We start from the raw sequence: 12245 nt of genomic DNA, 5'->3' as shown, positions 1-12245 counted from the left end.
CTAGAAACGCAGGCTATTTTAAGTCACACATGAAATAAATCCATCGGTCTCAAGATATTTCTCCAAGGCGATTTTCCTTCTGTTGGAATTTTAATCTGTCTCTTGGTTCATGGGAAAAGGTTAAGGAAAATGTACAGCAAAGCTTGCTTTAAAATGGATCCTGTTTTCTATCATACATTTCTTGCTTTCTCAAAGACTACTATTCACCTATATTGTTCTTTCAAAAATAAAATTCTAACTGCCTCCTCCAAGGCCATTTAGTGCAATAGAGTACTCTAATGGAAAACTGGCAGCATTTGGGGTCAGGCTGAGTCTGAAAAAGGGTCTCTGTTTAAAAGAGGAACAGAGGGCCTGCTGGGCAAATGCCTGCACATTATATGGGTCAGGTTAAATCAAGTTACATCAAATGGGGTATGAGTCTAACACAAATACCAGACAACTTTGATGCACAACATGTTTTCAAATGTAGACTGCTCGATATACACTGTGTACTTCTCCCTGAAACCAAGATGATTCTGTCCTTACCCAGTAAGGCAGAGAGGCAACTGGCAATACATACTTATTTGCTCATTTCCACAGACCAGCCAATTCTCTTAAAGTCCCACTAACAGGATTTCCATCAATTTCAACCATTGGGCGAATGTCAGGATTGGATCAAGTCACAAACCCCAATCAAGAGTTGATGACATGGATTTGCTGAACTCCTTCTAAAACCAAATACAATTTAATACATGGTCAATCCACTTGCTATAATACAATAAAAAACAAGCTTATATTTCCTTTGAACCTACAGATTGTGTTAGGAGCCCTGATTCTAATAGACACTAGGCTCAATGAACTCTTGCTCACCAGTGCACTCCGAGTGTCTGGGCAATGCCTAGCACACAGTAGACACAAAACAGATATTTGCCAAATACACACATTAATGAATGAATGAGTCAGTCTACTAAATGTCAGTGTATCTTGTTCTGCCTGCCACGTAAAACTGAATCTATCTCACATAAGAGGCATCAGGAAGGAAAACCCATGTGGTAATGAGTGCCAACAAAAGCATAGGCATTGGCTGGGGTCAGAGCCGGAGAGCTGGGCTATGCACCTTGCTATTCCCACAGTGGCAACTGCTACTCTCCTCAGAAAGCTTCTGCTAGGCCACTTTGGAACTCTATTACAGACTCACAGGAGGCTTCAAACTTTGCGGGTAGAGGTGCTAGGAACATGCAAAAGCCAGTGAATGGAAGAAGAACCAGCAAGAAAGTTCTTTGGAATTCTCTACTAGGGTGAACAGCTACTCTCATTTTGGACCAGAAATCATCAGACACCAGAATGCCTGCATGTAAGTTCACAGAGGGCAGAGGCAGTGTGCTGTCATCCCTGGACTCTGAGCTTCTAGGATGGTATCAGCACATGGTGGACACTTAAGAAATACTTCCCATGTGAAAGGATAAACTAATTAACTCCTCACCCAGGGGATGAGCCAGTGCTACAGGAAAAGAGACTCACAGATCCAGGAACACTTGGGAGTCTGTAATGAAAAGAAAACCAAAACAATACAACCAAAAATACATCGTTTAAAAAGACCTAAAAGACAAAAAGGAAATGAGCTAAATATCAACCATGTCTTCTTCTATGGTGATAAGAATGTAGGTACCTTTTTAAATTTTTCCCTTTGCTTCTGATTTCCCCAATATTTTGAGTGTGTATTACTTTTGCTTTGAAAAAATGTAATAAACTTCATTTTTAAATGTTTTAAAAATAACCTTTTAAAACTGTCTTTAATGTGGGAGGTTTGTCATATATTCTACTAGAATGAGACTCAGTGGCCACAGCTCTTCAAAAAGAATATACATTTTAGGCCAGGCACAGTGGCTCACGCCTGTAATCCCAACACTTTGGGAGGCTGAGGCAGGCGGATCACTTAAGGTCAGGTGTATGAGAGCAGCCTGGCCAACATGGTGAAACTCTGTCTCTACTAAAAATACAAAAATTAGCCAGGAATGATGGCGCGCCTGTAGTCTCAGCTACTTGGGAGGCCAAGGCAGGAGAATTGATTGAATCTGGGAGGTGGAGGCTGCAGTGAGCCAAGATAGTGCCACTGCACTCCAGCCTGGGAAACAGAGTGAGACTTAGTTTCCGAAAAAAAAAAAAAAAAAAAAAAAAGGAATGTACATATTATGAGCACCTGCTAAGGTTACTTAACATTCCATTTTCTAACAGCAATATGTTCATATGCCAGATGTAGAGATGGTTATTTAAAAAGCGTGGGTAAGAGGAATTTCACAAACTATGTGATAGGCCAAGAAATTTTTCAGAATTGGAAATAATCACATATTTGTTAGGGCATTAAGTGGCTTTAGAACAATCATTCTCCACTAGGTGGAGCCCTGGAACGCTGGTCACACTCTACAAGGCACAGGACAGCCCCACCACAGAGAATCATCCAGCCCCAAATGTCAGCAGTGCTGAGGAGGAGCACTCCCACTTGAATTGTGTTTTTAGGGAGGTTAACAGTCTATCATTCTGTTAATTAAAAATGCTTAGTCAGGCATGGTCGTGCAAGCCTGTAGTCCTAGCTTCTCTGGAGACTGAAGTGGGAGGACTGCTGGAGCCTAGGAGGTAGAGGCTGCAGTGAGCTATGATCACACCATTGCACTCCAGCCTGAGCAACAGAGTGAGACCCTGTCTCAAAAAAAATTTTTTTAATGCATCCATAAGACAGATATAATTCATGATATAGGTTAAAATGGAAAATTGAAAGCAACCACAGAAGTAGTCAGTACAAAGATGTTATGATAAGAAAGTAAACACTAAGGCCGGGCGCGGTGGCTCACACCTGTAATCCCAGCACTTCGGGAGGCTGAGGCAGGTGGATCACAAGGTCAAGAGATCGAGACCATCCTGGCCAACATGGTGAAACCCCGTCTCTACTAAAAATACAAAAAATTAGCTGGGCATGGTGGCACGTGCCTGTAATCCCAGCTACTCAGGAGGCTGAGGCAGGAGAATTGCCTGAACCCAGGAGGCGGAGGTTGCAGTGAGCCGAGATTGCGCCACTGCACTCCAGCCTGGGTAACAAGAGCGAAACTCCGTCTCAAAAAAAAAAAAAAAAAAGAAAAGAAAAGAAAAGAAAGTAAACACTACACAGAATAAAGAGCAGAATATTCTACAAGTTATTGTCTGTCTACTAAAGCATGGAGAAATCCCTCTATGTGTCTATGTATATATATAAACATCCCCAACAGAAAGATGTAGAGGACACCACTGTTCTCCATGACCTAGTCCAATATCTAACAGCCCTCCCAGGCATAAACCTATTTCTCCCTTGTCTGACAGATCTGACACTTCTTGTTCAGTGTTGGACGTAGACCCCTTTCTGCAAGTAAGCATCTTCCACATGCTGGAGGATCATTATTATTGGGTTGGTGCAAAGTAATTGTGGTTTTTGCCACTGAAAGTAACAGCAAAAACTGTAATTACTTTTGTACCAACCTAATAAATCATCCACCAAACCAAAAAAACCTGAGAGTTTCTTTAACTCTCCCCTGAAACTCCAACTTTCCACCCTTTAATCATCTCTGAGACTCCCCACTGAGTCCTCTTTGAACCCTTACTTAACTGCTGAACTCAAGATGAGAAGCCCCTGAGCCCTGCTGAGTACAGATGAGTCCTCATATTTGCAAAGAGCAATGAGACACAAAGGCCTATTTGCCAGGAACTTGAGCAAGAGTCACATACGGCCCCATGTGCTAGTATGTGATGGTGAAGAGAGTCACATTGCCCAGATGGTGCTAATGAGTGCTAACAAAGATAACGCTGTGCTTTGGCATTCCAAAACATAACAAAATATTTTCAACTTCATGTGAGCAGTTGCTACAATTTTTAAACATGATATGTAAGAAAAATTCTTCTTTACCTCACTTACCTTTCTTTTCTGATCCAGACTATCTTGGATCTAACTGTCTATAATCTTTGCTCCCACTTCCTCTAGAAAGTGAAATTGGAATGGGATAGTGTCTAGCTAAATGCTATCATATTTCTATACTCATAAAATAGCACAAGATTCCTCAAATATAGGTCATGCACCTGTATTTATCCACCAGAATACAGGGGCTCTTCTATTTCCACAGACCAGAAAAACAGCTTTTTGATTCCTCAGAGCAAAACACCCCTTGCCTTTGCACAAACCATGTAAATAGCACCTTCTATATTATTAGTCTGATTGAAAGCATACAGGTAGTATTTACACAGTGTGGTGCCTCTTCAGACATTCCAAACACAGCTTCTAGGAGAGTGCTTGGTTGGTAAGTTTAAATTTCTTCTCTAACCGATTGATGACAATTACTGCTTCCCACTTGATTACAGTAATAGGTTTCAGCAAAATTAGTAAGCTGCGTCTTAGCAGGTGTGCCTGGAGCTATACAATAGATAATAGATTCTGTGACATTTATTGACTTAGTTTTAAAATTTCAACCTTTGCTTAAAAGATTCTAGAGAATGAATAAAATTTTTAAAGGCTGCTGATTATAGTACTTTTAAACAAACCCAACCCTACTTAAACAACTTTAAAAAACTCATTATTTACAAGGCAATATTTACACAAAGGCACCTACCTACCTGTTAAGGAACAGGACCTACCTACCTGTTATAGCAAGGGGAAGCATCGCTGAACACTAAAACACAAAATCAATTTTTGCTTTGGGGAAGGTAAAAATGTTTGAGTGTCAAGCTAAAATGGGAGGGGGTAGCTCATCTAAACTTATTTTTATAAAGCCTTTGATGAACATGCCTTAAAGATATTTTAAAGCTATTTAACATTGGGAAGAAGTTCTAGAAATCGAAGAAGGGTGCCTTGGAAACAGGAAACAAAGGTCAGGGAGATAAGTAAGCAGTTGCATTGTGGAAATGTGTTCACAGTGGGCCATTCCAACATCAGGCCAGGAAAAGTCCCATTGACAAGCTTCAAGAATACTCTGGAAGATGTAGAGTAAAACTGTGGTGTGCACGTGGGAGCCATGCCATGGGCCTTGGTCTATTATGACATGCTGGAATGTTGTACAGATCACAGAGCAAGGACGCTGAGCAGGATGACACATGCATTTGCCGTGTGCCCGGGATGTGCTATGCTGGTCCTTACCCCTGCCACCTTGAGGCCTGGCATGACTCTACCCCTCCAAGGCTCACTGTTCCTCCTTGCCTACAATCCCAGCAACTCACAACCAGACCTCTGGCCCTCAGGCGCGTCTGTCTTAGGAATTTTCCTACCTCCTGCTTACCCTTCTGACTGAGCCATCCCTAGGCTGATGGGGCCCATGGTCTTACTTCTCTGAGTCGCCTGTCTTTGGGACACCCTGACCTGGGCATCATCCCATACTCTCCTCCCCCAACTCAACAGCCTGGCCCTCAGTGCAGCTGATTGTCATTCAAACACAACAGAAAAATAATCTCACAAAATTGGTTCCAGTGATATCTGCGCCTTTACCTGCAAGGGCCTCTAACTGTGGAATCCAATGTCATATCATAAAGTGAAGCAAAAGACTTGTGTGGTGCCAAGGGGTGTCAGGGGCAGAGAACTCACAATCTCAGCCAGACGGCTGTTCCACCTGAAATTCTCTGAGACAGCTCTGCCTGGGCCACTCCAGGCTGTCCTCTCTTCCTTCTCAGTTTTAGCCAACAATTGCTGAAAGGTGGCAGCGGAGCAAGGCCAGGGAGCTGCCTGCAAACATGCAGTCACTTTCCAACCAAGGACGTCTACCTAAGACTTGGGTTTAAAGCCTTTTTCCTCAGAGTGTGACATGGGAACCAGCAACATCAGCATTAATGGAGAACTTGTGAGGGATGCAGTCCTGGGTCCCCCCCAACCGCAAGCTCTGCATAATCAGAATCTGCTTTTGAGCCAGACCCTCGGGTGACTAGAGACATGTGAAAGCTTGAGAGCCCCTGGCTTAATCCACATAACCTCAGAAATCTTGGATAATGCTAGGGGTACAAAGTATACCATTCAGCTCTTGGCAAAACGTGAACTTCCCTCTCTTTACTCACTTATTGCGAGAATCAGTTCCCTCCTCTGGGCAAATCCAATGAGGCGCTCAGAGTCTCTGGAGACCACCACAGGGAAGCCATTGTAGTCAGTCTCTTTGATGAGCGTCTCCACATCTTCAACAGTCATGCTGTCCTGGGTGAGCACCGACAGCGGCGGCTCTCCCCGCCGAGGCCGCATGACATCAGTGGCCAGCGTGCGGTGGGTAAATTCATCTTTAACATCGAGGAAAGGGTACCCATTTAAGTGGATGTGGGCCTCGTAGATGCCTTCTTTCCCAAATGCATCAGCCACCCACTTGCTGGTCACAGCCGCCGCCATCAGGGGCACAATGTATTCCAGACCCCCTGTTAATTCAAACATGATGACCACCAATGACACTGTCATCCTGGTAACTCCACCTGCAACAGAGGGAAGGAGTAAGATTCCAAAGTGCAACCCAGGCAGCTCATAGGGCCATGATTTGGGGAAAATGACAGGCAGGCTGTAAATTCCCATCACACCTGTTCTGAGCAGACACTCTCATATGCTTCCTGCACAGGGCCTCTGGAACCCAGGCCAGGCCGGCAAATGTGGCTTTGCATTGGGGAGCCAGAAGTCGCATCTCACTGGGGCCTCTGCTCCAGTGAGGGATGTTGTGTTGTGTATTCACCCTGGCCCACACAGCTAGCTTTTTGGTGAGTGGATCCTACATGGGCTCTGCAAGCTTCTGACTAAGCAAGCATGGTGCTCTTCCAAAACCCCATAAACTGGAAAAATCACAGAGATTCTTAAGGATTATAGACAGGATACAGACCCATCTTTGTGACCCTGAATGATTAGGTGGAGAATAACCTTCTGCTAAACCATGTTTTTAATTTGCAGACGATCCCAACCTACAATGGTTCAACTTACGACTTTTCAACTTTCCATGGTACAAAAACAACTGGCATTCAGTAGAAACCATGCCTCCAGTACCCAGGCAACCATCTGTTTCTCACTTTCAGTATTCAATGCATTACAAGAGATATTCAATTTTATTATAAAATAGGCTTTGTGTTAGATGATTGTGCCTAGCTGTAGGTGAATGTAAGTGTTCTGAACATGTTTAAGATAGGCTAAGCTAAGCTACAACGTTCGGTAGGTTAGGTGTATTCAATGCGTTTTCAACTTACAATATTTTCAAGTCATGATGCCATTTATCCAGATGTAAACCTCATCGTAAGTTAAGGGTATCTCTGTGTGTGTGTGTGTGTGTGTGTGTGTGTGTGTGTGTGTGTGTGGTGTGTGCATAGTGAGCAAGATATAAGCCTTGGTGTGTTAAGCCACTGTGGTTTAGAGGTTTATTTGTTATAGCCACACAACCTAGCCTAACCTAAGTAATGCAAATGTCCAAGTCCATGTCTTTCTTCTTGGCAGCCCTCTAAGCCAGATCAGTTCCGCAGTCCCCCTCCCTGCCCAACCGTGGTCGTACCAAGGCAGGCCGCAGCCCCCACCATTGCGTAAAGCCCTGGTGTGACACAGTCTGCACCGGGTCTGCACCAGTTCCTGAAGATGATCCAGTCATGGTGATGGTATGCCAGCTGCTCCACGCCAATTCCCACCATCCTGCCTGCTATTGCACCCACAGCCATGCTGGGGATGAAGAGGCCCGACGGGATCTTGAGGAGACACAGAGAAAAGTGACATGAGAGAAGGAGACTGAGTCCCTGCTTCACAACCCCCAGGAAACACATTCCCCCTCAACAGGCTTGCATTTAGCTTCAGTCTTCAGAGGAGGTGCAACTCTGCAAAATAGGTCAGCTAGGGAAAGGTGGGACAAATGATTTGACCTGCTTAGTCAGTCATATCTACTGCGACTTAGACAGAACGCAATTTTATACTTTGATTCCCTCTCCTTCAAAAGCTGGCTGGGTTTGCCTGCTGTGGATTAAAGAATGATAAGCCCCACTGCAAATAACATTGAAAGTGAGCATCTGTCACTTGAGACACCACTTTCTCTCTCCCCTTGCCATGTCATTCAGAATGGCTTTTAAAATTAAATGTCAAGCCACAGCATGAAAATGGAAAAGAAGGACCTGCAACTGCTCCCAGGTAAAATAAAGAAGCTGAATCCATCATTGCAGCCGCCCTGGATCTTCCAGAAAGCACTTCAATGGCTCCCTGCCCTCTCTAGTAGGTGGTAGCTGAACACCCATCGGAGATAGACAAGAGAGGCAATTTCCTCTTCCTAATGAAGTGCATTTTCCAATAAGCATTCTGAATATTTTCAAGCCAGGGTAGGGGCAGCAAAGAAATAGAATGTAAACTGAAAGATTTTGGTAGCAGCATGTTCTCTACTCTGCTGGATGAAAATGCATTTTAGTTTATTTAGTGACCACACATGTGCTATAGAACATGCCTGACTCCCTGAGTTCACTGAAATGACACATGACTGCTGACCCTGGACAACGGCTGCAATGATGCCCACCCTAGGTGGTCACCCAGCTGAGGCTGGAAGCAGATCTTTAACCTAATTCAAGTGAAGTTTGGATCCTTGTGTGTGTGATTTCTAGAGTTAAAACATTCCTTAGGAAATTGTTCCTTTCTGAGCTTCCCCTTATTCTACATCATTTATATCCCTGTAACATCAAAGGAGATTTTTCTCAGCAAGCATCATAAAATGTTACCAGCATCTTCCTGAGACACAAAAACAAATCCCTTTGCTAGGAGATGACAGATCAGAGGCAGTCAGCTGTTTAATAAGGTCCACCTGACCTTGTTCATAAGGCACAAATTCAGGTTTGTATTTGACCACTACACACTCAAGTAAATAACTTCTTAGAATTTTTTTTTTTTTTTTTAGACAGAGTCTCTGTTGCTCTGTTGGCCAGGCTCATATGCAGTGGTGTGATCTCAGCTCACTGCAGCCTCTGCCTCCCAAATTCAAGCAATTCTTGTGCCTCAGCCTCCCGAGTAGCTGGGACCACAGGCACATGTCACCATGCCCAGCTAACTTTTGTATTTTTAGAATAAATGGGGTATCACTATGTTGGCCAGACTGGTCTTGAACTCCTGACCTGAAGTGATCCACCAACCTCAGCATCCCAAAGTGCTGAGATTACAGGTGTGAGCCACTGTGCCTGGCCATTAGATACTTTTTTTTTTTAAAGGCAATTCAGGTTGGGTGTGATGGCTCATGCCTGTAATCCTAGCACTTTGGAAGGCCAAGGTGGGTGAATCACTTGAGTCTAGGAGTTCCCAATGGGCCTGGACAACATGGCGAGATTCCATCTCTACAAAAAATACAAAAATTAGCTGGGATTGGTGGCGCATGTCTGTAGTCCCAACGACTCAGTGGGCTGAAGCAAGAGGATCACTTAAACCTGGTAGGTCAAGGCTGCAGTGAGCCATGATGGTGCCACTGCACTCCACCCTGGGCAAAAGAGCGAGACCCTATCTCCAAAAAAACAAAAGACAATTCAGGCAGGGAAAAATGGCTCATGTGTGTAATCCTAGCACCCTGAGAGGCCAAACAGGAGGATCACTGGAGCTCAGGAGTTTGAGACCAGCCTGGGCAACACAGGGAGACTTGGTCTCTATTTTATATTTTTAATAAAAACAAATAAAATTTAAAAGATAATTCATAGAAATACCACACAGAAAGCAAATGTAATGGAACACAAAAGGGGGTTTTGCAGTATGGATCATTTTCTGCTTCTGGTCCTGGGTGCTGGTTACACAAGTGTGCATGTTTTATGAAACTCCATCAAGCTGTACACATCTCTATATGAGCGATATACTCTAATAAAAGTTTATTTAAGTAAACAATGATAGCATTATCCATAATAGCCAAAAGATGGAAACAAATGTCCATCAAAGGATGAATGAATAAACAAAATGTGAGATCTCCAAATCATGGAATACTATTCAGCCATAAAAATGAAGTAGTGGCACACGCTACAATGTGAATGAACCTTGAAAACAAGGTGCTAAATAAAACAAACCAGTCACCAAAGGCCACATATTGTTTGATGTCATTTATATGAAGTGCCCCAAATAGGCAAATCTAGAGGCAGAACAGATTAGTGGTTACCAGGGTGAGGGAAGGAAAAACAGGGAGTGACTGCTAATGGAGATGGGATTTCCTTTTGGTGGATGAAAATATTCTAAAAGCTAAATAAAGGTGTTGGTTGCAAAACATTGTGAATGTACGTAACGTCACTGAATTGTATACTTTAAAATGATCCTTTATGTTTTGTGGATTTTACAATTAAAAAAAAAAAAGGCAATAACAACTTAATTCCAGTTTCCATAAAAGAAAGCTCTTTAGGAGGGGCTTTTAAAGTATTTTAACATAATGATTTTAAACCAATGAAAGAAGAAAGCAGCTGTCTCTTCTCTGGCTTTAGGAACAAGAATAATGGAAGCATGTGCTGTAGGGTGTGGTGTGGTAGCTCATGCCTACGATCCCAGCGCTTTGGGAGGCAGAGGCAGAAGGATCGCTTGAGCCCAGGAGTTTGGGACCAGCCTGGGCAACACAGGAAGACCCTCATCTGTACAAAAAATTTTAAAAATTCACCAACTGTGGTGGCTCATGCCTATGATCCCAGCTGCATGGGAGGATGACTTGAGCCCATGAGATTGAGGCTGCCATGAGCTGTGATCATGCCACTGTATTCCAGCCTGGGCAACAGAAAAGGATGGGAGGGGAGGGAGGGAGGGAGGGAGGGAAGGAAGGAAGGAAGGAAGGCAGGAAGGAAGGAAGGAAGGAAGGAAGGAAGGAAGGAAGGAAGGAAGGAAGGAAGGCAGGCAGGCAGGCAGGCAGGCAGGCAGGCAGGGAGGCAGAGAGAGAGAGAAAGGAAAAGAAAGAAAGCATATGTTTTCATCCACAGCTCTGCCCTTCAAACAGGATGTGTGCAAAGAGCCCATCATGCCCAGCCCTACCCAGATGGGGGATGCACTCACTCTGTGCTCCCGTCATACCAGTGTGGTTCTCGCCACAATGTCAGAACTCTGGGTCTGCATCTCTCTCTCCCAGAGCTGTGTGCTCTGCAAAGGCAGCTTCTCTGTTTGGGGATCGGTATCCCTCAGACTGAGCACAATGCCTAAGATGTAGCTGATACTCAATGCATGTTTACTGAGCCAAACTGAGCCAAACCTGGGCTTTTTCCACCACCTGGCATCACCTGGCCAGAAGCAGGAAACCTGTGGTTACCACCACCTGTTCTGGGAATGTGTGAAGTGGGTTTGATGCCTGGCTCTGTCTCCCATAGCTGTGGGTCTGATCAAGCCACTTAAGACCTCATAGCCTTAGTTTCCTCACTTGTAAAATGGGAATAAAATCTCTATTTCATAAGCTTATTGTTTATTAAGTTATTTCCTTTTGATTAAAAGAATGTCAAGTGCCTGGCACATGAGAACATTCAAGAAAGGCCAGTTCCCCTTTTTTCCATCGCAATTTTATTTTAGAGAATAGGGTGCTGTCCCCAGAAGGACATGAGAAGGACATGGGTCCCACCCCATCTTCCCTCCCTTTCACTCACCTTCATGCCAAAGGTAAATATGGTAACGACGATTTTGAAGATCAGTGCCAGGGCCAGTTGCCACATGGCTGTGTAAACACCGACACCAGCTGGCCGGTCTGGAATGTCATCCACTGGCCGAGTCATGTTGGGGTCGTTGATGTAGTCACAGAGCTGGGAAGACTCAAGGGCCCCACAGTCATTAAACAGCTCAGAAATGAGCTCGCTGGTGCTCTGGCGTGTGTAGGGATTGGGGTAGGCAATGATGGCAGTAATGGCAGTCACCACAATGACCTCCAGCACTGGGTACTTCCCCAGCCTGGTGGTCTTGCGCCTCCTGCACCAGGCAATGTTGCAGCGGATGAAGAGGGTTCCCCATAAGCCCCCGAAGACCCCAAGTAGGATGAAGGGGAAGAGTTCAGCCATGTACCAGGGTGTGTGATATTCCACGTAAAAGAGAACAAGACGGCTATTTCCAAAGGGATTGATGGATCGCAACGTAAAGGCCGCCACCAGTGCTGCGAAAAATGACCTCCACAAGGTCTTCAGGGGAAAGTAGTAACTGACCTGAGATGAAAAAGTAGAAAATTAGAGACTGGGCGGAGAAAGAGCTGCTCAGAGCCAGGCCCTCTGGTTGACAGGAAAGTCACACTCTAAGTCCAAGAGTGGACACACTCACTCCATCAGCCTGGAATTAATATGACCAAAATGTACCAGCAAAGATACTT

At 44.4% G+C, this 12245-nt stretch overlaps 1 protein-coding gene across 1 annotated transcript in view; it reads right to left on the bottom strand.

Moving 5' to 3' along the window:
• The window catches only part of CLCN4 (chloride voltage-gated channel 4), an 85716-nt gene that overhangs the window by 22951 nt on the left and 50520 nt on the right, over positions 1-12245 (bottom strand). Inside the window, exons 9-11 of the mRNA XM_003920295.4 lie at positions 11539-12084; positions 7488-7674; positions 6037-6435 (exon numbers count right to left, since the gene is read on the bottom strand). Coding sequence (XP_003920344.1) covers positions 6037-6435; positions 7488-7674; positions 11539-12084 — 1132 coding nt within the window. The remainder of the gene's footprint in view (positions 1-6036; positions 6436-7487; positions 7675-11538; positions 12085-12245) is intronic.

Source organism: Saimiri boliviensis, chromosome X (assembly GCF_048565385.1).
Source record: "Saimiri boliviensis isolate mSaiBol1 chromosome X, mSaiBol1.pri, whole genome shotgun sequence".
NCBI classification, from domain to species: Eukaryota; Metazoa; Chordata; class Mammalia; order Primates; family Cebidae; genus Saimiri; species Saimiri boliviensis.
Note: the sequence above shows the minus strand (reverse complement) of the source record. Positions and strands in the feature narration are given on the sequence as shown.